General features: G+C 42.9%; 1 protein-coding gene across 1 annotated transcript; it reads left to right on the top strand.

Annotated features, from left to right (window-relative positions):
• Nucleotides 1-26,954, top strand: LOC144139471 (monocarboxylate transporter 9-like). The gene is made up of 5 exons (XM_077671806.1): nucleotides 1-132; nucleotides 9,808-10,055; nucleotides 21,437-21,577; nucleotides 23,554-24,564; nucleotides 26,373-26,954. Exons 2-5 carry the CDS (start codon nucleotides 9,863-9,865, stop codon nucleotides 26,510-26,512), a joined length of 1,485 nt encoding a protein of 494 aa, XP_077527932.1. The 5' UTR covers nucleotides 1-132; nucleotides 9,808-9,862; the 3' UTR covers nucleotides 26,513-26,954.
• Nucleotides 26,955-27,010: the final 56 nt, after the last annotated feature.

Raw genomic sequence — 27,010 nt, forward strand, 5'->3', positions numbered from 1 at the left:
GGCTGCACTGCATGTGTCCATGAATACCTGTGGACGACATGCTCGCCTTTCAATTTTCGGCCTACATGTCACAAGCGCGTGCCATTCAGTGTGGGAAGAAGTGGGATACGTATACTGGAGCCCGACAAAATCGTAGGTTTGATTTTTCTCTCTTGTTCTTGACACTCGATTAACTTCTAGACCATTACTCCCGGTATAAAAAACAAATAGGCCTAGTTTCTCAATTTTAAGCCACATATAATGTTCTGGACAAAAGAGCTTTGTCAAGCCCCGAGCACCTTTTTAGGCGCTGTGCGTGGACGCGCTACTTAGCATTTTCGCAATAATTAGGAAGTAGCAACGGTTATGATCAAATCACATTTACACTGCAGCAAAACACCACAATAAACCTCAATTTTGTCGAAATTAGTACAGCTTCAGAAAGTACAAGTAAAATAAATTCCAGCTAAAGCAGCAAGCCTTAGACTGCAGCCCCTATTACAACATATTCGGCAATCGCAATGGCACCCAACACACAAGGTAGAAGCTAACAACAGTTGTTCTATCATAACACAAAAAGAAAGCCTGTAAAACAACACCGATAAAGAAATATGTACATGTAGACATAAATATCTACGTGTGTCCAATGATATGTGTCCATGTATACAGGCATGCATACGCTTCTAAGCACTATTGATTGATTGATATTGAGATTTAACGCACCGACGCTACACAGGCGATGAGGCGCGCCAGGACTCCGGATTAATTTTTACTACCTAAGAATCTTTACGTGCAGCAAAATTTCTTTGTGCCTTCAGCATCTAAGCACTATAGTCCTCCGATCCAGAAAATTGCACGGTTCTGATGACACGGTAAACACAAGCGACCCGAATGAACGCAGCGATGTACGTATAATGCAAACTACATAGTTTATACAATAAATGTGGTGTAATATATTAGTTATATTATAAGTATATACATGTGTATATTTTATATATACATATCAAGTAGTTAAAATGTCCAAAAAGTACACTCCACTTGCCCCCACAGACACCGACCACAGGTCTTTTGATTGCTGGTCCCTAATTTGCATTACGTCAGAGCCTCAATTACCATATTCATTTAAAATAGGGGACTTGTACACAATACCCAGTCTTTGGAAACATTTTTACCTGGTGTGACCATCCTTTAGAACTCATATTCAGGGGTAATAAAGGTTTGTCGGCATGGTTCAAGGTAGCACGTGCTCGTAGAAAGGATCAGTCTTGATTCAACTGCAGTCTAACTAGTGTTGCTAATTTTTAATGGTATGATCGTGTTATAGAAATGATGTAGCTTTGCCTAAGAACTTAAAGGTAGAAAAGTGTAGGATACAGAAAAGAAAAGCCAAACTTCTTTTTTGCAAGACGCATAATTTATGAAAACATGCAGATGTAGTTGTACCTCTCATCAATAAGCAATGAAACAGCACGAAAAAAGAGATTGATAAATGAGAAGTGTAACTACAAATGACAGCATTCCTTCACACCTAGCGAAATTCCAACAACTCTAGACAACGGCATTGCAACAGCTTCGATATATTCGTGCACACGCGGACGACTCGAAAGTGTTACACAGAGTATTCCCATGATGTCACGGGCACTGGTTTGTCTCCAAACATAAGCACTGCATTTCTTCTCAGATGTGCATCTTTTGGCACAAAGAATTCAGCTTTAGCTTTCTTGGCAATAATTTCTTGTTTGTTCGTTCCTGACAAGTGGGGAACAGAAAATAGTTTGTCTCGCACCTTATACCCCTGCAGATTTTTCTCGAGAGAAGTGTACTCGCTTTATGAGCACTAAATACATATTTTCGCTTCACATGAATACTCCTCACATTAATATTACAAGCCTTTAAAAAAGGGCCCAAACTTTTCCTTAACGAACATCTTTTAAAGAAGACTTCACTCCAACGCAGTGTTTTAATATGAAGACCGAAACGGTGTCCTTGAAATTCATAACTATCCAATTTTGTACAATGTCGATTTGAGGTTGTTATTTATAGTTTGAAGGCATACGGTTCAAGCATTCTCTCTTTGAGGTTGACGAATATCAATTGAGTTTGCCCCCCCGTGGGCCTGTTCCGTCAATGCAAGCTTTATGGAGCCGAATTGTGCCATTCGTATTGTACTGTTCTTTTTAAAGAGTTTTAAACTGCCGGAGCAGGATTTCTGGAAGCCCTGTAATAATACTGGTGGTATGAATACAGTCATTCTGCCCCTTATGAAACAGAAAACTTCTGTTAACGATTTGCATTTTTATAAATTGCAATGACCAAACAAATCCAATTGTATGAAGCATACGGTGTGAATATACGTTGGCTGTGCTTATCTGGCTGAAGTCGCATGAATTCAGAATCGCACGATTAACTATTTCAAACTACCTGAAGGGAGGTATCGCTTCATTCTCAGAGAAGGGGCCGAGAAACATTTAAATTTGAATAGCCAGAAGCTTCACATTAGAGAAGAACCAAGCTTTACACATTTGATTACTTCCAGCTGAGGGGCCAGTTTAGGCATTTTTTGTCCATTCCCTTCAAAATAAAGTTCTTGCGAAGATTACTCAACCACGGACTGACTTGGTTACATCATTCTTTACTTTGTTCTCTGTATTACGATATATTTTGGATCACCTATTATTAATTGTTAAAAAATAAAGCCATTAATAACTATGTCCCATCAGAATAGTGCATGTTCAAATAAACCTAGGAATAATTTGGGGTTCATCGCACTACACTCCCAAAAACGTATTATCGGTGTGTGGTACCGTCCGCCACTTAAAGGAGCCATGAAGAGAACATGCAAGTTGGTTTTATTCGAAAGATTTCGTGTTTTATAGTGCTCCCAGTGCTTGTCCGGATACAAACGGTGCTTTATTCACTGAGAAATTAAACAATTTAGGTTAAAATTTTGATTTTCCCGCTCAATCGTGCGTTTTCGTGGTCCCAAGTGACATCACAGGAACCGACCGCTCTGCAGCCTAGAGTACCTTCATTCACGCATCCGCCGTACAGGGTAGAGACACGTATACGCTGGCGCCGCCATTTTCGGTTGCTCGCTCGCCGCCGAAGCAATTCATTGTGTCAAAACCGCGCTAAAATTATCGCCGCAACGCGGTTTACTGAAGAAGTTTGAATCATAATGTCTGTTTCGCGTTGCTAGGTCTCTTGGGAAACGAAAAGAATAACGCGTTGAGCCCGTTGGCCCAATTGCGGCGGCACGGGACCGTTCAAAGGTTATCTCCACCCTGTACAGCGGTGTTGGTTTGTTCCCGCGTTTCTTTACGTTCCGTAACCTAGATGGCGCCACCATACCGTGGCAAGCGTTTGGTTTGTTTTTGCCTGCATTTAAACCTGGCTTGTTTTTGTTCTGGGAGAAAATATTCGTTCCCTGAAACAGTGCTCGCTCGACGAATGGGCTCACGTAAGACACCGTTGCTTGCGTCAATCGGCCAGTGTCGTCTGAGACAACCCCAACCCCTGTAGTGCTGTGCAGCTAAACCAAGCATGCTGTGCGCAGTACGAACAGCAGAACGCAGTAGTACTTCTATGTTTACATGTGCTTTCGTAACTTCCACTGTTTGTCCCATCATTCTTATTGCTTTGTAAAGAATGTGCCCTAAACTAAAGCGCAAATCGCTCGTTCGTCTAGTTTGTAAGCTCTACCTAATTTGCGTCTGCTTCTGCCAGCCTCCGCCAATCGCAGAGCTTAGCTCATGTGACATCACAGGTTCTGTTGCGGGAAATGAGCTGGTGGGTCGCATGACCATTCCCGTTTTTCTTAATTATGTAGCTTATTTGAGCGAAGTTTACGTTAAAAGTGGTGTCAGTATGATTCTAACGAGACAATCTTTTGAATGAACCAAACTTGTGTTTTCTCTTCATGGCTCCTTTAACTCTCCCACTTTTATCACTGAGTTACATGATGTCATCAACCTCCTTTACTGGCGTTATTTTATTATTCTATTATCCTTACTTGGTGATTTTAACATTCTAATCATATCTTGGAAAAACGAATGGCGCACACTTCATCCCTTTTCAGTTTTAGGTAAACAATTCCTGGACACTTGTTCTGCTCTACATTTCTTTAACCCAATCAGACAGCCGACTAGATCAACATCAGCAACCGCCAACATTCTTGATCTTGTACTAACCTCTAGGCTAGATTGGGTTTCTAGTATTGCGCTTTTATCCAGCTTGAGCGACCACTGTATCTTGTCGTTTAACTTCAGCATCGCACGTCCGAAATCTAAAAGATGAGACAAAAACGATTCGGTTTTGCGAAACAGACAATGTTATAGCCATTACAGCATAACTATCCAGTTTCTTTGATACCTTTATCACGGGTTTCTGGCCGCCGTGTTGTAAAATCTAACTTAGACATATTTTGCGACCAAATTCGTGAACAAACAGATACGTTCGTACCCACTCGCACCATACTGTCTAATAATAACGCGCCATGGTACTCTGCCCCCTTAAAACGCTATGAAATCGAAAGAAGCATTTGTACATGTTAGCCAGGCTGTCTTCCAGACCTGTTTTTTGGCCTGCCTACAAGGCGGCATCCAAACGTTATGTCAACGTTTTTAACAATGCCTAAGAACAAAATTTGATTATTACATTGCCATCGAAATTAACTGACGATAAAAAAGTTTCGGCCGGTTATAAAAGCCCTAAAGATGGCCACTCTTTAACCGTTTTAATAATAGTAACACCTCTATTCTATCTAACCGGTGTGCTGGAGTCCTGAACAAAGTTTTTGCATCCAACTTTTATGAAAGTAATAATGTCCTACTATCCTCACCTCGCAATTACTATCAAAGTCAAATGCCTGTACTTACCACCGATTCTTGTGGTGTCGAAAAGCTTAAGTCAATATAATCACCAACTGGTCGTGGTGGCGACATAATGAGTTCAAAATTTTGTATCTGTACTACTTCCTATTCTTCTATAATAATAACAACCATTTTTTAACAATCCCTTAATCTTGGGGCCCTGCCATCTCAATTCAAAATTACAAAAGTGGTACCACTTTACACATCTGGTAATCGACACTCGCCTCTTAATTACCGCTCTATCTCATTAACTAGTACTTCATGAAAACTAAGTCAACATATGAGGCGTTTTTTTTTAAAACGAGCCAGATCCACCAAAGCAAATTTGTGAATCAAGCAAAAGTTTGTTACCGGACCTAAATGTAGCGTCGTCAAAAGTATTATATGGTATTATTTACATGTCAGCTAGGGAAAGTTTATGGCCACAAGTAATTAAAAATTATGGAGTGAATTTGAGCAATATTAAGGAGATACGTTTGGATTTAGCTCATATTGAATTCAAACACTCAAGGTGATGGTGCATTCTAATGAAAACTCTATTTAAATTGACTTTCAAGTATTGTGCGATTGAATGTTAGTGGAAAACGAAATAAAAAAATTTCCCCGCATTTCCCCGAGGGGAAGAATGTGAAAGTGCGAATGCACGAGTTGAATTTGCGCGGTTCGGTAATGTTCCAAAAGAGAGATCACACACACACACACAACTACAAAGAAAGAAAGATGCATTTATTCACAGACACCTATTTGTGTTGTTGTTGTACTTGATTGCTAGAGCGGATCTCAGCTTTGAAATTTCGTGTCAGTACTCCTTTAAGCGGGTGCATTAGCCCTTCTCACGCCCGATTCCTGGCCAATCCCCCACGTGGGTATGTGCCATGCACAGACACCTATTTGTGTTGTCGTTGTACTCGATTGATAGAGCGGATCTCAGCTTTGAAATTTCGTGTCAGTACTCCTTTAGGCGGGTGCATTAGCCCTTCTCACGCCCGATTCCTGGCCAATCCCCCACGTGGGTATGTGCCATGTCAGCGGCCAGGCAGCGCGCGCCCATCTACCCCCGTTGCCAAGGAAGACGAGGAGATTCCTGGCCAATCCCCCACGTGGGTATGTGCCATCTCCCCCCGTTGCCAAGGAAGACGAGGAGCGCGCGCACCCGCAGCTGTTGCTGTGTGGACGGACGGCGGTCAACGGAATTCAGGGTCGCTTATAAAGTGCATTCGCACTTAATATGAATCACGGCTTCAGGAACAGTGGAATTGTACATGCAGAGCAGGTTAGCTGCTCTTCCCGAATACTCCCCTAAGATAATTATCTTGGGCATGCCTCAAGGCTCTAACGAAGTAAGCAAGCTTTTCATTCGTTTGTCTTGAATTTCCAAAGCGCTTCACAAGAAGGCGGCTCAAATCTTATTCTTCAGCACAGTGAAGTGGTTCGTACTTTGAAAGGGGGGGGGGATTTGCCAGTGCTTCTTAGCGGCAGCTATTAGGTCAAGCACTGAAATGGTAAATATGGGAGTAAAAAATAGTTATAACCACAGTTATTTCGTAAGAACGGGGTAAACGAAACGAAATTATTGTTTCACATCTCTTCATTTCGTTCGCTTCTTCCGTTAACTTCGTCGTTGACATCTGGGCACAGATCTTTCGCCGATCTCCTCATTGCCGTCTCAATTCATAATAAGCCCGCCCTGAAACGCAAAAACAAAACTTTCGAAAACACCCACGAAATAGTCTGAACACTTATGGTAAAGCAAACTCCCATTGGGCAATTGCATTTCGCTCTTAACTCCCATTGAGCAAATGCATTTGGCTCATTTTGATCCGTGAAACAGCAGGATCTGGCTAATTCTTGATACGAACTATGATCTCCGTACGCGTTTTCAGGCGTTATCACCACTATTTTCTAGCCACCTTTTTTTAGGGGAAAGTTGCCGAGTCTTTCTTGTCCCTGCAGCTTTATCCGATTCGGTTTTGGTTTCTGAATCTGGCTCATTTCGAAAAAAACACGACATATATTGTTCTCTATTCTAGTTAAACCTTCGTAATTCATATTTTTCTTAATGAGAACGCGATTTTAGAAAAACGTATTCACCCAAAACGCTGCTTGCTTTGGTCACTCATAAATGGCAGAGTTTTCTTGACCAGTGCTCTTTTGCCGCTTGAATTTTCGTTTTCTTTTCCAAAGCATTTGATGAGGTATGTCAGAACTTATTGCTGTTCAAACTGCATCAGCTTAACCTTGAATCCAGACGTTTATCTTATGTTGAGCTTTTTCTTACCACCCGTTCTCAATTTGTGCCACTTATCATTTTAACTCTGAGCTAACTCTTGTCCGTTCCGGTGTGCTACAAGGCTCATAGCTGGGACCTTTCTACCTTATTTATATTAACGATCTGTCCGCATGCGTTTCCTCTTACATTCATTTATTCGCCAATGACTGTGTTGTGTACCGGCAATTATCTTTTAACATGACAAAACCACTTTATAATCCCATCTCAACGGCAATTCTTCCTGGTGCGAAAGTTGACTCGTGGAAATGATATGCTATCAAATTTAAGCATTTACATGTCACCAGAACAGATCAGCAGTTACCTACCTTTATCGTTAACTCCCGTTTAGATCATGTGTCATATTATAAATAAGTTAGTGTTCACATTTCAGTCGATCTCACATAGACCACTCACACTGACTATGTCATTGCAAATGCTAACCGCACGTTAAGATACCTCAAACGCAAGTTTTCAAAAGCCCCTTCATTACTTGAATTACAAATGTACAAAACATTATTTCCTTCAAAGCTCAAGTATGTGGCATCAGTGTGGAATTCAAGTTACGATACCCTAACACAACCAGTAGCAGTGGCACCAAACAGCTCTGGTCGTTTTATTTTTTCGAACAGTACACGCACTGCTAGCACAACTTCGATGAATTGTAGCCTTCAACTGCCACAATTAGGTTGTCTCCGAAAACCGAAAAATTTTCCGTCTCTCTCTGTTCCACAATGCATTTTATGAGCCACAACTACGTCAGCAGCATAAATTGCCTCCGCATTTTATCGCACCTCCCTTGGATCATGCTAATAAATTTGAAATAGTATTGTCAAGAACTAACGAATTTTTTTCAGTCTGTTATACCGAACATTCAGTTTAATGGAATCACCTTCCTGCATACCCCGCTGCCATTATTGATGATGAGTCATTTAATACCACAATAACTAACATTGTATAATTTTAGGATCTTTTACCCTTCCCGTCCCATTGTTATGAATTAGATAATACGGTATAATTAAAACGGCATGTTTATCTTTCAACTTGCATTTTTATGCTTCAGATGCGATTGTATATTCACAAGCGATTTTTAAAATCTTTATATATTGCTATTATCTTTACTTTACTGTGTATAACCACTACCCTCTCCAATGCCTTATGAACCTGAGGGCACTGCAAATAAATAAATGGATAAAAAAATAAATGCCTTGGTGTTCACATTTCAGCCGGCCGGACGTGGACCACTTCCAAAGACTATTTAATTGCCAATGCTAACCGCAGGTTAGGATACCTCCGCCGAAACTTTTCGAAGGCCCCTTGATCAATTAAATTACTAATCTACAAAACATTAATTTGCTCGAAGCTCGAGTATGCGGCATTAGTGTGGAATTCAAGTTACGGAAAATAATAAATAAATAAATAAAAATAAATAAATAAATAAAAAAATAAAAAGTTTCTTCCTATCGCGGTTTTTAATAGAACTGAAGGCATTAGATAACTATTTTGGTTGAAAATACAGCATCCATTCGCACATAACCGCCGATAAATCGTACAGAATATGACCGGCTACTCAAGGGGTAAAAATACAGGCTACTGAACGCTCGGAACGACGTCACGTTGTAAATGAAGCCTTATCCGCAAAGAAAATAATTTAGCTGAAAATTAGTTAGGTGGAGTTCGGGCCACTGTTTTCCAGGATGCGAAACGTGCAATGAATGTCCGTATTCCCGCAGCTCAGTCTCTCAAGCTGACTAAAAATTAACGTGGCTAATAGGTTGTGACCTTCGAGTTAAAAGCATGTGTTACAGACGCGTACTGAATACGTCAAGACGAATTTGAGCATAGTCATACAGAAGTAGCACGTCAGAGAGCTGCAAGGCCCGTTTCCGCCGATAGCGTATGTGAAGGGTCAATAATGTGCCTGGCAATGTTTGTCAGTCACAGCAACCGAAACAGGAGGAAAGCTGTTCAAAAAATTGAAAGGAATCTTACGCTAAAGCGTAAGGCATGTAGGTAGCCAAGCTGTACGGAACCTTCACAACCATCACGACGGCGTAAGTCTACGATTGCGGCCGATTTGCTTCTACTTTGTTGTCGCAACGACTTTTACTCCACCATTACTGCTATAAGTGTGAGTTTCCTTATTTTTTGGAAGTGGTAATTATTGGAGTTCACCATGGAGGACCGTATGCTATGACCTGTCTTTCTCTTTCCCCGCAAGTGTTGCTATTATTGCGGCGAATTCTGGTTTTCTTTTGCCAATCTTGGCCATTCTCCTAAAGTGGGCGTTCTTGGCTTGACAAACGTGCGCCCGGGACGCTGGGCGGCCATCGCAAAGCACGCACACACGAGCGCTCGGTTTTTTCTGCCTATCTTATCTGCCGGGTGGTCGCCGCGAGGCACGCGTTCAGGTGCCCGTACTCGGCATTTCTTTGTTATTTTAGCTGCTGTTGCGGCGTTCGGTATGCCGCTCCTACGAATTCCAAGTAACGGCTGGCCGAATCTCTGGTTTCGCTTTTGAATTCAAGTGACGTCGCATGGGCAATTGTTGTGAGGGTCGTCTAAATCTTTGCTTTCCAAGCACCTTCACAGCGTTAATTGGAGCATTTTTTTTCTCCCCGTCCCCTAATTGCCACATTTTTTGGCTGTGCAGGAATGTGAATGGCTGAACACTACTGCTTTTTGTTTCAGTGAATCGACTGTTCGCGGGGAGACCATAACCGCCCCAAGCCCGGTCTAATCGAGAATGGCGACCACAGCTGTTCCCATCGATGTCGCGTGGAGCGTTGCAGTACTGGCGTTTCTCGTCGCAATGCTGTCGGCAGTGGTCGTCTCCAACGGCCCTGTGATCTTCGTGCTAATTATGGAGGAGTTCAATGCAAGCCACGAAGCCGCCTCATGGGTCCCTAGCGCCAGCTCGATCGTCACCCACTTAGGTGGTAAGATCCAAGAGGGCCAAACCTGCGTATTTTGTTCCCAACCTTTCCTGCCTCTAGAATTTCAGCCCTCCTATCCCGTTTTTCGTAATCCTGGCCGAGAAACATAGAAAAAGGAAATTAGAAACGCAGTTTGCATTATGCTGGATGCGCCCCGCGAAGAAAATTTCACATGTCTTTGGCTGCTGGCGGCTGCTTACTAAACATCGCACACGCCGCGGCAGATCAGTGGCTAGGACTTTCACGTCTGCGCCAAGGGGCACTGGTTGAGATACCGACTGGGGGGTAGTGTTTTTGTTCAAGGCTAAAATGGGACGCACCCGTGTGTCGCGAATAAAAAACGTTGGTAACCTTCCTGCGGCCTAACGGATGCAATTGTTGCGCGCATCAAAGCCCATGGGGGCCTTCGGCTTGTTCTACAAAGGAAATTATATACTGAGCACTAAACCACTGGAAGAGTCCTCGTGCGACTGCAACAAATAGGTGGGTTAGTACTGCGGGCTCTCTTAAGCAAGTGTAAAATTATGCCAACGCGGTGCGACGGACAAATGCTTTCTTGATATTTGTGGATCACGAGCAGACCAGGTTATTTATTGTTCATGTCCACCGATTTCCCTCTTCTCTCCTGGCAGGTTTAACATTCATATTCCCTAGCTTTGATTCTTTCCACACATTTCTAAACTATTTTACAGCTTCCCTTTTTATTTCTTACCTAATTGCAAATACCCTATCCTAAGTCGCAAGCTTTCCCATAAGGAACGCTTAATCCTTTTCTGTGTCTATTGAAGCTGGTTCTCGTTATTTCAGTTTGTTTGTGCTTTCCGTTTTTTGTGTTATGCGGTAAAAAATATTCGATGTGTGGTGTGCAGTAGTGTGCATGCGTAATATGCTGCCCATACACTTTATTCAAAGCAGTGCCAGAAACAGAAAATTACTTCGGATGTCGAAAAACAAACCAGTTTTGCCGCCGCAATACGTAACTTCATTACCATATGCTGTATGACCGATCAGGTGATTTTTGCTCATAACCAACACTTCGCAGAGGGAAGTGCCAATTTTATGTGTGCAGCTGGGCTATTTATGCCTAATGTAAGGCAAAACGTAATTTTGGTAACTTAGTGTGTGCCCATGCCACTTTGTCTTCTCGGCTTCATCTTTGGGGATGCTCTTCTCCCTTTGATGCAATTCTGGGAACCATTGCCTGCCGTCATGAGGTTGCACAAGTACAGTGCTAGTGAACGTGTGGACTGGGCACAATTCCTCTCTTCATATCCTCCGCCAACAAAGACAAAGCCGACGCCAAAAGTCGGGATTAGAAGTCGACTCGCACACGCAACGGTCACGCTAAGCGCTGTCGCCCAGAAAATGAACGTTATTGTCTTATAAGCTGTGCCTGACGTCCCAATCATAATTTACGTGTCAATATTAGTCCGGGGACTTCTTCTAGGTCGCGTCTTATTTCTCCATTCACACCAATATTTACTTCAATTTTAGCAACATTTTTGAGCGTTCTGTATGTTTTTAAGTGGCGAAATGCTGAGTGTTTAATTGTTGAAAGGCATCCATGAATGCATTTTACGTGGATAAATTGTTGGTAATTTATTATCCTTCCACTCTTCCTGTGCAACAGCATTACTAAAAACCTCAAAGACGCTGCCTGTCGTGTTTTGTAAACGGACTGTTCGAGCTCTATTAGCAGTTAAGTTGCGTCTATGCCAAAAAGCTTTGTAAGAGGGACACTCGAAAAACGGAATGCAACAGTTGCCTCAAATTTGGCAGCAAAGCATTCGTGAGGAAGAAATATAAATGCAGGCTACTATCTCAGGCCAATTTTATCGGAACATAAACAAATACATGAAGCCTGATGTCATTCTACATTAGTCCAAACGGAATATCATACGTCCGTCCTGATCCGGACGCACGTTGCATAACCGACGTACAAGCCTGAGAATATAACAGGCCCTTTGCTACCTTCTTTCGTAGGGACATAGCTTTACACTTCAGAATGTAGAGGGCTAAGGCTTAACACTATTTAATTCTTGAACTTATCACATCGATTGTAATTGAAACCGCACACACTCAAACTGTTTAACACAATGTGAAAAGCTCCTATTTTAAAAACGACCAAATTTTTTTATAAGTTTGTTAGCCCCCAGTCACCGTTTCTAAATCTATGTGAGGAAAACTTCAATGCCAACCACACCGCCCGGTAACACTTCCCGTGTGAGTTCAAAGGCAACGATGTGAGCACAGTCATTGTCGACGAAAAATTCGCCCTGAATGAGGTGCTCTTCACGACTTGTCAAGGAAATTCAGTGGAGCTCCACACAAGTCTACATCTCTTCTTTACTCGCGGATAATGGAGTTTCCAATTCTCAACCACCAGATAACACTCACCAGTGGTCACTGTAGTATCCATACCGAACTTGAATTTGGCTGCGAGAGCTGTAACAAAATATGGCCTATCGGAGACTGGTACAAGTCCTGAAATTTATGGAGCCGCTTCCCAGCTCACAATCTTAAGGCATAGCACACAGATGTGTTCTAGGTCTTAGAGTGCCACTCAGAAATCGAGCACATTGAAGGGCTCCCATACCTCGACCCACATACGTTGCACTTGTAAAATGTCTCCCTTCCCGGTGGGCTACGGTCAAACCCTCGACTTCAGTATGCAATATCACAAGCCAAAAATATTTTTATGCTTCTTTGTATTCGCGGTTAAAAAGTCACCCTAGGTAATTCTGGCAATTTATCAAGAGGAACATACAAAAAGAGGTACCAGTTCCTGTGCTCGAACACAATGAGTCTCTTTCTCATGATAGCCTATAAGGCAGAATGTTTTAACTATTTCTTAAGCTGTTTTTTCATCGCGCGCTACGAACACTGACCCAATGTGTTGGTAGCATGAGCAGAAATATCTGTATGGGCTCTTAACTTCTGAACATGCGCAGAATTACTTTCAGACTAAAACATTTTCGATGTTGTGCCTATTCCGAAATCATGACCTCGAAAACTTGTGTTGAATTACCGGCCTGTCTCCTTGACTAGTTGACTTTGCAAGATATTTAGGCATGCCATTTTCAGCAGCATCATGAACCCCTTAAACTTGTTTCCCAAATTAATCCCCCCAGCAATAGGGATTTCAAAGTAGTTTTTCTAGTATCGCTAAACTTACATAATTAATGCAATACTTAGCATCAACCTTTGACAAAGGGTTGGGCAAATTGCATCCTTTCAGATTGAAGGAAGGCTTTTTATGCAGTTCCCCATTTTTTGTTGCTCGAACAATTGTCGTGGTCCAACGTAAATAAAGCGGTTGTTGCATGGATAAAAGCATACCTAAATTGTATAACTCAACGCGCAGTCGTTTGCGGTCAACGGTCGCATGGTTTTATGTGTCATCAGGGGTGTTTCAAGGCTCGGTTTTGGGCCCGCTGTTACTTTGTTATACACATATGATATTGCCTGTGGCAAATCATCTTGTATTCCATTGCTCGCGGACGACTGCGTTTTGTATCTTGTTTGAAAAGGTCCCGACGATTGCAATGAACTACAGAAGTATGTAGAAAAGGTGGCAGAGTGGTGTTGTGATAAGTTGGGCATGAGTATAAATCTTGACAAACTGTGCAGATGCGCTTTACTAGACAAGAGTCACAAACACATGTATTCGTATAGCATTAGCGGGACTAATTTTGCATCTGTGTGTGAATATAAACACCTTGGTTTTATGGTGACCTGTCAACTATGCTGACACCGTCATGCTGGCTACATCATTGTTAAGGCGTGTATAATCCTTGGGATGTTACCTATCAATGCGAAGTGCTTTCCTATAGTAACCCAGCAAACCACTAACATCTCTGCAAAGTCCCAAAAGAATCCGAACGTCTATGTCCCAGCAGTATCTCTATTAGACATCCGTACAACGTGCAATATTTTAATGAAAATTTTTGGATGTTGAGATAACGTTGCTGGTACCTTAATGTCGGATGTTCTTTCAACTTTGCTAAAGACGTACTCTCGATGTCGCTGCTGCTTCATTTGGGGACGGTATTTAGACATGTTTTGCTGACGTTGTTCAGATGATGTTGGAATGTCCCTTTTTAACTTCGAGCATGTCTATTGCAGTAACATTTATTTTAGCTATATCTGCTATACTTCATTTTCAAACTCTCCGCAGGCGTACTGTATTGAAGTTACCGAGGGTTTTTGTATGTGTTTTGTAAGAGTTTTGTACCGAGGGGTTTTGTGCAAGTATTGTAATCCACCACTATTGCTTTGAACTATTGACTTTCAAAACAGTAGCCCAATACCGAACCTCACGGAAAGACGCAGGGACTTAGTGCAGAATTCATTTACAAGCGACGTTGCCAACGAGCCTTGTAAGGTTTTTTTGGTGGGGGGGAGGGGGGGTCATTGCCGTCAAATCTGAACAAAATAAGATAGGATGATGAACGAAGACGCAATTAGCACAACTTAACTTGCTACTTGATTTAACCTTGATTTTACGTACCAACTGCAACTTCATGAATTCAAAGTGTGAGCAAAGCAAATTTCGGGGCTGCCTTGATACTGAGGTTACCGTCAAACGTCACTTGTAGGTTAAACGGCAAGGTACTCTGCCCTTTTTTGCCATGAAAAAAATTTCGATGACACGCTCATTGCAAGAATAAAAACTGAAAAAATCCGTGAGGTTTTGCCAACATTCGAACCATAGACTTTAAAAACACAACACCAGCACCTAAGCTCCAATCCCCTCGACCACGCTGGAAAACAATGCGGTACGCAAGAATTTGGTACCCTAACAGTGGCTGCCAGCGAGTATTGTCGGGTTTTGGTCGTATTTGACAAATTTCGGCAGTGCTAACGCTTGTTTTTTCGGCACCGATCTTGGAGGCGAGGTCAATTATGCTAATACTGCAAGTGATGTAACCAAAGCTCCCTTGTTTAAGCCAAGAAAAGCTATCGCGCTTCATCATTCCTAGTATGCAAGCTACGGTAGCTGCGAATGAAATTGACTGCACCGCTAGATTTCTGGCGTTGATAAACTTTGTTCGTTAAGCACCGATCTTGCAGACAAGCCCATCATGCTTACACTACAAGCGATGTAGCCAGAGCTCCCGTATTTACCTCGCAAAAAGCTCTCCCAAACCCCCGATCTCCCCGATGAAAGCCAAGCTAGCCACGGAGGAATGCGCACTTTCGAACACAAATAGCTTGTAATTTGCCTCAAGGCACCAAATTACCGCACGTTAAAAAAAATGATTGTTTTCTGCGCACGTAATGATCCCAAACCAGGAAATGGACATGGAATCCGGACGATGTCGCCTGCTTTCGGATCCTTTCTCGCGCTGCGTCGACGCTGATATCTGCCGAACAGCATAGACATCGGCGTAGCTACATAGGAGCAGTGGGAGGGTGAACTTGCCAGCTGGGACCTAAGTAAACAGCTTTGGCTCGCTGAAAGGGCGAAGACGGCAGGCCGCACCAACGGAGTCCTGGACTGAGGACCCCGCCCACTGCAAAGCTCGATGTGCCTGTTCAATAAATTATTCTCCTCTCCCTCCTCCACCCGCGTTAGCTCATGTCGCCGGGTATTTTGCCCACGCCGTCAATGCGGGGCGAAGCCGACGCGCGAAAGCGCGGAAAATACGCTGCAAGTGGTTGCGGCCTCAAAACAAACCGTAAAATTACGGCGCCCACAACGCCACGGCAGCTGTATTTCCATCGCAGACCCTGAAATTGCCTTAAATGCCGTAATATAGGTTGTCGGTACAATTACTGTTTTCTTTAGAAAATACCCACGCTCAAGCTCTTCTTGTATATAATTGGCAACTAATATGTGTATTTACCAATAACTTGGGCATCTATTTTGCAACGCGTTTTATCAAGGTGGGTGTCTTTCAGGAACTAGTTTTTCCCTCGGACAAACACGAGACGTGAAGTCGCTGCGCGGCGAGTCCGATCGTTCGACAGTTGTATTAACAGCACTCCGTATCGATACGCGTGCTACAGGCCGGTGACGGCATGGGTGTGCACGCCTTGAGCTTTCGTTATTTCGGTGACTTGACTACCATGAATTTATCTACCGGACGAAGAAATACTGCCAAGTAGTCTAGGTAAGTGAGTACTATTGAACCTTGTTTTCTTGACATATGTATTTCACGTAGTAGAGTTGCTGTCGAACTTCGGTATGCGTAAGCGGTTAGCCCTAACGATTTGAGGGACTAGCTTTGTGCGTTGCGGAGATTTGTCGGTTGACCTTTGTACCTGGCTGCCGCGTTTCTAAACAGGATCAATTCTCGCGCAATTTCTAGCCCTGTGTTTGGTGAAGTGTTTGTGTTCTGTCCTGCTTTGCTAGGCGAATGTTTTGATATGAAGTGAAATACGGGAAGCTGGAAAGTGCGAATGTAAGCGCGTGTGCGAATATAAGCGTGTATAGGTTAAACGCACATTGTGTACTTTTAGCGTGATATTGGTTTCTGTTTCGTTTCTGCAGATGCCGTTTTTTTCGTCATAATAGTTCTCGGTTAAAAAACGTGCGCAATTGTTTGAATGATTGCTGTGCGTGTAGAATTAAAATAAAATAATAAATCGAGTGAATTCCGAGATTACAGCATTAGATTAAAATGCCATCTGGATGCTTTTTTCGCGTTTCGATTGAGTGTTCAATCTTTTCGAACGCTCAGTTTGGTCGTGAAATGTTGGATTGAACAGCGTGCATGCAACCCTAATTTATTTGTAACGTCAGAACTACACGCATGTCGTAACTGGTACAGTAGTATGAGCAGCGTTGGCTGTGCTTCGTACTCTTACGCTGCATCGCAAACGTAAATTAACCTTTAAAAACCTAGTAAAAATATTCAAAAATGGCTGTTAAATTTCTGTCACTAATGCAATTTTCAGCTTAATGAATTTAGTGCGTAACACACCTTGGTGATCAGAGTAACACAGCATTTGGTATTTCTTAGGTTTAAGGCAGAGCATGATTGTGGTGTCTGGCTGGTCGTTTGCTAATAACTTACATGTTGTAGGCTGCTAACTGGTGCAACTTAGACTATGTGTGAATGTGATTGTGCTGTAAAAATATATTGCGCTACTTTGATGCTTCCTGCTGTACAACGTATACTTCAACTAAAAATGTAGGCCTAGCAGGACAAGCGAACAGGGCAACATGACGAGTCTTTCAGTGATGTGCTTTTTGAAGGTTTACTAATGCATATATACCAACTAGCCCACCTCACCATTCTGCTGCAGGAAGTATACGTCCATGGCTGTGACGCTGTCCGGGTTTGTGCATGTTTCCTTTTGCCACATTTTGTTGATATGGCTTCATTCGTGTATATATTGTCACTTCAATCCACCAAGCGGTTAGGATAGACACAGAAAAATATTTTTCAAGTTCAGATGGGACCTGTAGCTGGGCTAAAATGTCCTCAGAGTCCCCATTCACGATATATAGTTCTTATATATAGTGGTACATGACATTAACTGTCATAGTTAGTGCTAAGGTTGCCTTAATAGTGCCAGTGCTGACATTAAAATATAGCCACCCCGCTCTCTTCCTGTCGTTTAATGTTACACCCATCTTCTAGCGTTCTATTGCCTGCTAGGTCGTCCTTAATTTAAGTTAGAGCCTTTTAGTTAGCATAAAAGTTTCTGCCCCGTAGACAAGTACCGGTAGGATGTACCGGTAGGATGTAGGATACACTGTCTGTTTCAGGGACAATGGTAGGCGGCCATTCCGTATTATACCAGTCTTAAAAAGCTGTTAACAACACAGATTTTCCTGTACCCATGCCTAGATTGATCAACTGACTTGGAAAGGAGGTGCTGCTGCGACAGTCTGCACAAGGCGCCTGCTCAAGCTACTGTTCACGGTAAACTTGGCGCAGGACTTCTCCTGGTTTGGGAAACAGGAACCACGCTTTTTTCCACCTGCGAGTGGCATCCTGCATTGTGTGTAACTAGATATATTCGTCTAGTTACAGACGTCAAATTCTTACACTAGACAATGTATAGGGCCCAGAGTTTTATTGTCAGTCACATCGTGCGCAAATATCAGCTTTGTCGACAACCTGCGGCTTCTTAGTTTTTATTGCTTGAAGCGGTATTAACTTTCTTGCAGCCTTTGGACCATGAAATTTTACTCTCTTTCAAACCAATCCAGTCTGCAACTATTTTGGCGGTTTCTGGCACCGCAACGAAGAACGCAAATTGTTCAAGAATTCTCTACCCTTACTGATGATGGAGGCATGCCCCATTGAACCACCATTGAATCATTTCGTGCTTCCATGCGTTTTTATTTTGTGTTATTGTTTTTTGAGCGTATCACTTGGTATGAATCACGTAGTCATGTAAATCTGTCTTCTCGTAACTAATATTTAATCATTTCCGTGTTCCCCGTTTTTTCGTTGTTCCCCAATCATATCACTTTGTGTGAAATATGGAAATAGTGTAACTAGTTGTTTTGCTAACCAGAATTCAATAAGTTGTTTCTAAAGTTTTTTTGTTGTTTTACTGTTGCCCTGCCATTTCACTATGTGTGAATCATTTCATCACCTAAATATCTACTGCTCTTGTAACCGCCGTACAGTGATTTCTTTATACACACCTTTTCTATAGATCATAACCATTTGCCTAGATGTTGGTTGGTTTAAGGTAGCCTAAATTTGTATAGCACTCACAACCACAACTCAACACCACTTTTGTGTTTCCTAGGTGCTTTTGTTTTATTGTTCCACAAACTTCTCACTACATGTGAACTATTTATATTTCGTAAATTTGCTGTGTTTCTATAACCACCATTCAATCATTTCTTTGTTTTCACACTTTTCTTGCGTTGTTTTTCACCCAATTATTTTAATGTGCGATATTTCAAGTTTCATAAGTATCTTGTGCTGATACCCTAGGTTTACATGTTTGCTTTTCTTCCTATTTTTTGTCAACCTTTCTGCTGTGTATGACTTATTTATAGTTATGAATATCTGTACTATTCTTGTAATTGTACAATGTGTAGCCTGTGGGCCAAAGCAGAGAGGAATGAAAATTAAAGTGGTTGTGTTGCGAAAGCATATTACATAATTTGGAAGTCAATATAGACTGTTTTCTCTGAACTCTTTTGTGTTTTATGTGTACTTTGAAAGCGTTCCTACTACCCAGATGCAGGTACTTACAGATAAGATGGGATACTGTCATTTTAATTAGTATAATTTTTGAATTGTTTCTGTGATAGTTTATTTGCAGAAGGCCTGTACAGCGGCGCTGTATGGTACAATTCGATGACGCTACTGTGGTTGCCTTAGTGTCCAGGGCGCTTGTGCTGATCAGGACTGGTTTGCTGTTACTTACTGCCTCTTGTTTTCGATGCGACATTTCTTGTTTAGATGTGTGCTTCGTGTGCTTCTGCGAGAGCGGGTGGTCAGCTTGGCACTTCACATATGAGACCTCATGCAGTATGCAGCACTTCAAAAGGGGAAACACATTAATCTAGAAACCAGTTGACAAGTAACAGCAAACAGTGCTGAATAGCTAGTAAGGCATGTATTTGAAGTATAAATGCCCACAACACGTAGGCAACCTCGGAAAGGAGGCTGGCCAAACTTCCAAATAATGTATGAAGAATGTAAATTTCAGGAATACAGGTTCATCTCAACAAAATCATACTAATGTACACAAATCATGAATATAACAAACTAATGCTTGTGCCAAAGACAGAAAACCAATGTAGAACAGACATCTATATACGTCTTGCATGCGTACTACTACAATATCCATAAGACGTACCACTAAAGTAACGTCCCGTAAACAGCATATAAAAGTACCATGAGGCAGCGCACACCCCTCTTGAGGCATTTCCGTGCAACGCTGATGTAAAAAAAGGGCAGGAGAATCGCCAACAACCGAGAGAGCTCGCAAGCATGGAGAATTGAAAATATTGGATCTCCTGTGACAATGTTTTGAGATTAGATGATGAGCTCCACTGTGGTTCGTACAGCCTGAGCCAGTCCGATCACCAAACATGCAGCAGCGTGGTTCTCACGGCACTTTCGGTTAGAAAATGGCGCGAGGCCTGGGGCAGCCAGTTCTTCCTGGAATTCTCTAAACATAACAATTCGTATTCAACATGAAAGCTCGGTATCTGTATAAAAGTCTCTGCATTGTGAACAGATCGAAAGCGTGAAAACAGATATAATCACGGACTTTATGAAAGGAAAGAAACCAGAAAAAGTACCAAAGCGAACCAGTGAAAGCGAAGAATAACGGAGAAACGTAGACACACAACGCCCTTGTCATTTCAACTTCTCTTTTGGCAGTGCTCTCTTTCCCAGTGTTCCTTTGTTTGTTAAAATGTAGGAACGAGCCCATATCCACATAGCTGTAGGTTGCACAATATTATTTGCACTGCAAGGTATTTTTAATTCTTTTTGTTAAACAAAACAATAGAGCAAGAAGGCCAGTCAGTTTTTGAGGGGCAAAAATAAGACGGTAGTACATAACACGTACGTTTGCATAGATCGCTAGAGAGAGATAATTGCGGTTTTCGTCGTAGGAAGTCCCGCGGTCAGCAGCTAAGGATGCTCACGTTGTGAATTAAAAGAAATTCTCATTTTGGGAATTTCTGCCGGTTATTTTACGCCTCACCCGTGCGAGTTCAGTTTTTGCATTTCCAACCTTTAGAAAGTCGCTTCACAAACACTCAAACCGAGTTCCTGATTGATCTAGGATAGTTACCGGTGATACGTTTCTGGATCGGGATGAAAATATCACCCCATGAAAAAGATCTCCACTCTGCACGCAATGTTCTACAAAACTATCATTTTATAACCACAGATGATTTTAAACAAAAGGTAGCAGGTTAATGTTTTAACGCGAAGCTGTCTGTGCCGCACTGATGGCGTAACTAGTCCAAATAAAACGAGCTCAAGCAAAGCCAGCTCAACACTCTGAAGGAACGCAACAATGATCTTAAAATAAGCTCCAGAAAGGCCAACTTAAACAGACTGCAGGAAAGCGATGTTGCTGATGAAATAAATTCTCTAAGCAGGGTTGGACTTGAAGTTCAGTGGTGTGGAGTAGTGTGTTCGGTTTAGGATCGGGCTGACTTGAAGTTGTATTTGGCTTTAGGCTCTCGCCGTTCTGATAGGGGGCTTTGAGAGAGTGTATTTTGGAATTTGACTTTGGCGCAGGTTCACGCAAGAAAGCTTCGCGTTTTAAGCGTCCTTCTCTTTCGAAAAAGAATTTGATTATTTGCATGACATGTTGGCTGTACTTACGTTCACACGTCAAAATTCATTCGCATAAGTGTGGTTCTGTGGAATCTTTATCAAGCAACCTCGTTTACTCCGTTGAAAACAACAGTTTACTTTCGCTCTTTTTTCCCATAGGATTCATCGTGGCACTGCTGGAGTTGCGGTTTTCGCTCTACCAGATTACCTTCATGGCCGTAACTCTCCTCTGGATCAGCCTGCTGGCGTCTGGGTTCGCTACAAGCATCACATGGATCACCATTGCACTCGTTGTCTACGGTACATACCACATTTACTTTGCTGGTCAATAACAATGTTCCATAGGAACGACAGTTCAAAGCGAAGCTAACTTCCCCACTGCTGGCAATTTTGTTACAAAACGCACTGCTTGAACGCCACCTCTCTCTGACGATGACGATCATCGTGTGGGAAGAGAATGGTGGTTGCAACACGCAGCTTTTTGTCATTTTTTGTAAAGTCCAAAGTAAAAGTCCAACATTTAGGTCGTTGTGTTCAAACGCACTAAAAGAAAGCCAAATTACACAATGGGTTTCAACAAACGCACATCAAGCGCATAAGAAAACGCTTCCCTTAGTCGGAATCGAACCTAGTTCCCTCGCGCAACAAAACCCACGTCTAGCCGATGGCGCTGTTCAGGCATGCCTGAAGCAGTTTGGATTTTCGACTTTGACTTTGACGCATGTTGCATCTGATAATGCTTCACGTTTCAATCATCTTATTGTAATTAAATTGGCTTATATTTATAAAAGCAATGAGAATATTCGTTATATTGAATGAAAATGTTCTAAAGTCGCTAGATTTATAATATTATCAACTATCAGAAAGAGGGCCAACACACAGACTATCCCCACCTCGACAACCCAGCTGGCCAAATTTGCAGATGCATCACCCTTATGCGTAGCTGCAGCCAGAGTCTCAAATACGCTAACCCCCTTCGTTTGCGGCAAGCATTCATCACTAGTTGTATTACGTACGCCACCTCTTTCTCAAGTTCCCCGGGGCTGACATTCGACGCCTGCAATGCATCCATCATCTGCATGGTTGTCAAGCTGGCCATTGGCCTCTCCAGTGACACCACTACTGGCAAGGTTCTTCAAACCAGTACATGCAATAGCTCCGAAGAACCGAACGTTTTGACCAACTCCACAGTCTGGCTTCTTCTGCGACGTGTCGTCCCATCCTCACACAACTGGACATCTCCTGTGCTGTTCAACACAGTGGTAAGGTCTGTTTGGAGGACTCGCTCCTATCTCGCGACAATGCGACCCCCATCCTGCTGGAAATCCACCCTTCCTTTAACCAAGAACGTCACCTTGAATGGATGAAGGACCTACACAAGGCTCATGCTTCGCACACATTAACACTGTACGTCGACGCAGTGAAAAACCAATACGGCGCAGCCTGAGAGGACAGCGACCACAAGGAAGCCGATGCAGTCGATGCTACCTGTGCAACGATTTCCCCAAGCTACCATGGATATTAGCCCCAGTCATAGCGGCGACCTGAGGCAGCGAGCCGGGGAAACAGTTCCGATTGTTCTTCGTGACCCGCGTGGTGTATCCACAGCTGTTCTGTGTTTGGGGATAGCAGCGCTCCCGAACTACTCGAAAAAGCGAATAAAAGGCACTTGTTTTGTGGCTCACCCTTGGCAGGACTCTCGATCTCCTTATTCGAATACATTATAGCTATATACGCGAATAAAAAGCGCAATTTGGCCAAACAAATCCAGTCCAACGTATAAATCAACCGCATCACTTTTAATTCCCCGCCTATCGAGGCGGTCTGCAGGCAGTGTCAAAATTGGACATGCATTTATTGCAATGCTATTGCCATTTCAAACTCCAATGAAGTGCTGTGTGATGCAATGAAGGGTTGTGTTAAGTGTTGTTCCAGCCGCCACAGCTCAACACTCATTTTGTAATGCAATGCAGAACCGTTTGCGATTCCAGTTCATTCATGAATTGATGTTTCGAGCCGCATGTCCTGACAAACCAGACGAACAAGATTTTTCATATTTGGCTTCGTAGGCGTTCTATGCTTTCATTGATTTCAAGTGCCTGCATTGAACAAATCCTATGTAAATGCTACCTTCGAAAGCAAAGAATACCTGCAGGAAAAAGATTGTAATCGATACAAGAAACAGATTTCTCGTTTCATTGTATCTGTTGTTGCCAAGCATCTCAGCAATAAGGGGCAGTAGCAAACAATAGAATGTGTTGTTTTCTTTCTCGCAGGTGGGGCGGCAGGAGTCGTCTTAATTGCTCTATCCATCTACGTTGTCGCGTACTTCGACAGATACCGCGCCATAGCCAGCGGAGTCAAATTTGGCGGCTGGGCAGCCGCAGGCCTCGTTTTTCCAATGGCGTTTGAGGCGTTCTTAAGCACGTACGGGTTTAAGGGAGCATTTATAATTTGTGCCGGAGTATGCATGCATTGCACTCCATTGGTCATGCTATTCAAGAATCCTCCCATCATAACCTGGAGACGAAACAAAACGCAGAGCCCACTTTCCCATGAAATAAAAAGCCGGGCGACGTCAGCTTCAAAGTACTGCTTTACCAAAGAGAACATACAGCAAACAAACGGTATAGAAGCCGAGAACCAAAGTGCGCCAGAAAGGAGCGAAGTCAATTTAAGGCTGCAGAAAGCGGTTAGATGTGGCGTGAAAGCAAATGGCGTGTCAACGGAAGGCAATGAACCCACGCCTAACAACAAAAGCAAAGCCGTTTGGAAGGCACCGCAAAGCGTTCTAGATTCAAGGAGCCGAAAGAGCTTTTTTATTGTCTGCGGGCCTTTGCGGAAGAAAATATTCTACGCATTCGTACCAGCTTTCATAATCTGCGACTACGACGACATGGTGTCCCAGCTATCCATTGTAGACTACACTATGGACAAAGGCTGGGAGAGGGAGGATGCCACGTCCCTAATAATGTGTCTCTCTGTGGGGAGCCTGATAGGCAGGTTGCTCCTTCCACTGCTTGCGGACTTCAAATTCTTAACCCGCAGTGCTTTGATGGCAGCCTGCTACTCTGCCGTCGCGGCCGTGTTTCTGGCGATGCCTCACGTCTATTCTTTCCATGGGATACTTTTGCTATGTGTTGTATCCGGAGCGGCGGTGGGATGCTCGCAGTCACTGAAGCCGGTCCTCGTGGCTGACTACCTGGGCGCCGGCCAGATTGCGCCCGCAATGGGTGTAACGGGACTCATAATGCTGCCGCTGCATTTCGGAAATCCTGCAATTGTTGGTAAGAAATGGGTACTTATATTTGCAGTGACGTCTGCTGTTACTTTGTTGAGTAGGCTGAGAGCGCAATGAGTGTACTTTGGTTGAAAGTATCCAACTCGGTGTGCAACTTTCTATCTGAGTTTTAAGACCGTGTGTACGATGATGCGTGAGTTAGACTGAATACTCGAGTAATATATCTGGAAACTTTTCGCCGCAAGAACACGTCAATTTTGTGCTGTAAAGGGAATGGACGCCGTACTTATGTCTTCCTGGCGACGGACGTTGTACATACGCAAATTGGTAACAATATCTCACCGAAACCATCCACATCTCAAGCAGCATGCCAGTATCCCGTCTATTTTTACTCTAATATTTAATCTACAACATTTACACACGCATGAACGGAATTTTAATTGTGTGGCGTTGTCGCACAGTAAAAGTCGAAAAATCCCCCTCACCCAGACGTAAACACAATAGCAGGTTGATAAAGTTCCATTAAATGAAACCACAGTTTCTAAAAACACCTTCACTCTGGCTCCTCTAGTTTAGGTGGACTACGTGGCCGTGGCCACCCTGCCTTGAGCGAGTAAGGCCACCAGGAGAGTTAGTAGTCTGCGTAAGGAAGACTCCGTTGTGTCTGCATTACCACTGTTAGCGAGAACAATACTTATATCGAAGTTAATTTAATTTAAGTAGTGAAAAAAACATATGCGAGCCCACCGATTTCAATGCGCTGTGTGCACCAGTACGCACAGAGAATGTGACAATGCGTATATAGCATACTGTGCTGCTGGCGGTGAGAGCTGGCGTGGTTTCCGATTAAATTGTTCTCCGCGAACAAGCGGCACATTGCAGACTCGCGTTCGGTAGAATGAACAGTTTTTATGTGGCCTTGGTTGTAAGAAATCCTCATTAAATGAGAAAAAACTGCGTATTTTTAAGCCATCTCGCAGACGTACACGCACCGTGCAATTTGTCTTTTTGTCTTTTTACAATGTTGCCCTCCTCTGCTTTTAACGTTACTGAGGTCATCACACTTCATTAAATTTATTTTGAGGGTTAACAGCCGGTCCCATGGATTGTTTTTCTCATTCTCCTCCATAGTGAGGCGGGCCAACAACAGCTAACGAGGAGGACAATGATGTACAATGGGTTGTGGCATGCATTCCGTTCAAAGTCATACACTTTTATTTGGTGGCAGATTCAATCCAGATGTTGGTAGTGGGTCACACATTCCTAAAAAAGGATTATCCTAAAAAAGCAATGCATAGAAACAAGCGTTTTCCCCTGTCAGCTAAGTCTTGCTGTCACTGGATAACGGCTTGTTGTTCGTGTATTATTATAGTCGATTCCACGATTATGCGGTTAGAAGGATAATTTATTTTTCCTAATATGCGGGGGGTAGATTACTCGTTCACTAGTTCCTGATAGCGTGCAAACATAAGTTCACTCGTTTAACTACGAGAGCAAGGTAGAAGACATCGTGTAGCCGGTTGTAGTTCTGTGTGGCATGGGCCCGATATTGAGGAGATTGTAAGTTCTCTTCTGCTGAACTTAAGAACGGTGCTTCGTATTCTGCTTTCAGAGTGCAAGACAGCGCATTTCTAAATAAAGAATTCTGCATTGAATTGATTGGTGGGAGCGGGGCTTTTGACGGCGAACAAAAAGTTGCCGTATTGACGGTCGTCCCTGCAGTGAACAAAACGTTTCAGTTTTAGTTTATTTTTCGCGTAGTAAACATTACACAAGGTAATAACGAAAAAAAGCTCACACTTTACACCTATTTTCTTCGGAGTTTTAAGCACTTTCTATTCTGTTTCTTTCCAGGATTCTTCCGTGACGGGTTGGGCTCCTATGACAACTACTACCGTCTTGTAGCCGGTTTGAATGTAATTGTGGTGGTAATATTGCTTGCGATTGTACTTTACGAAATGCGAAAGAAACGAGGAAAAGTGGTATTTGCATAAAAAACTGATATGGTGCCGCCACCCTCACCGTTTATTCAAATATTCCCTCTTCCAATGAAGTAGGTAATTCGAACCATGAGAGCGAATTATTTCGCGCTGAAGTGCACCTTTTCCTTCGGGTGTAAAAAATGTGGCAAAAAAAAACTCTCTCCTCCTGTGCGGCTATCTTGGTACGGCATATTCCTCGCATGACGTTTTTTTTTTGTGGAAATATGGTAATACCCCTCAGCACCCAAATTTCAAGGCGATGACAGCCGATGCATGCAGGCGTCGCTTCCCGTCTGCGTCTGACACGATTCGTGTAAGGCCTATTAGGCCTCAAAAATAATCAAGGATCAATATTAGGTGAATTATTGAACAAGGACGGCAGTGCATTTCGCAACTGCACAGACAGAAAATGACAATTATTAATCTGTCCTTCGTCATGATGCATATCTTTCCACTCTTTTATAGGTTTTTTTGTGGGGGGGGGGGGGGGGAGCGAGGGGGTCTTCGGAT

The sequence above is a fragment of the Haemaphysalis longicornis genome, unplaced genomic scaffold (assembly GCF_048455015.1).
Source record: "Haemaphysalis longicornis isolate Haplotype H1 unplaced genomic scaffold, Haemaphysalis longicornis Haplotype H1 scaffold_5, whole genome shotgun sequence".
NCBI lineage: Eukaryota > Metazoa > Arthropoda > Arachnida > Ixodida > Ixodidae > Haemaphysalis > Haemaphysalis longicornis.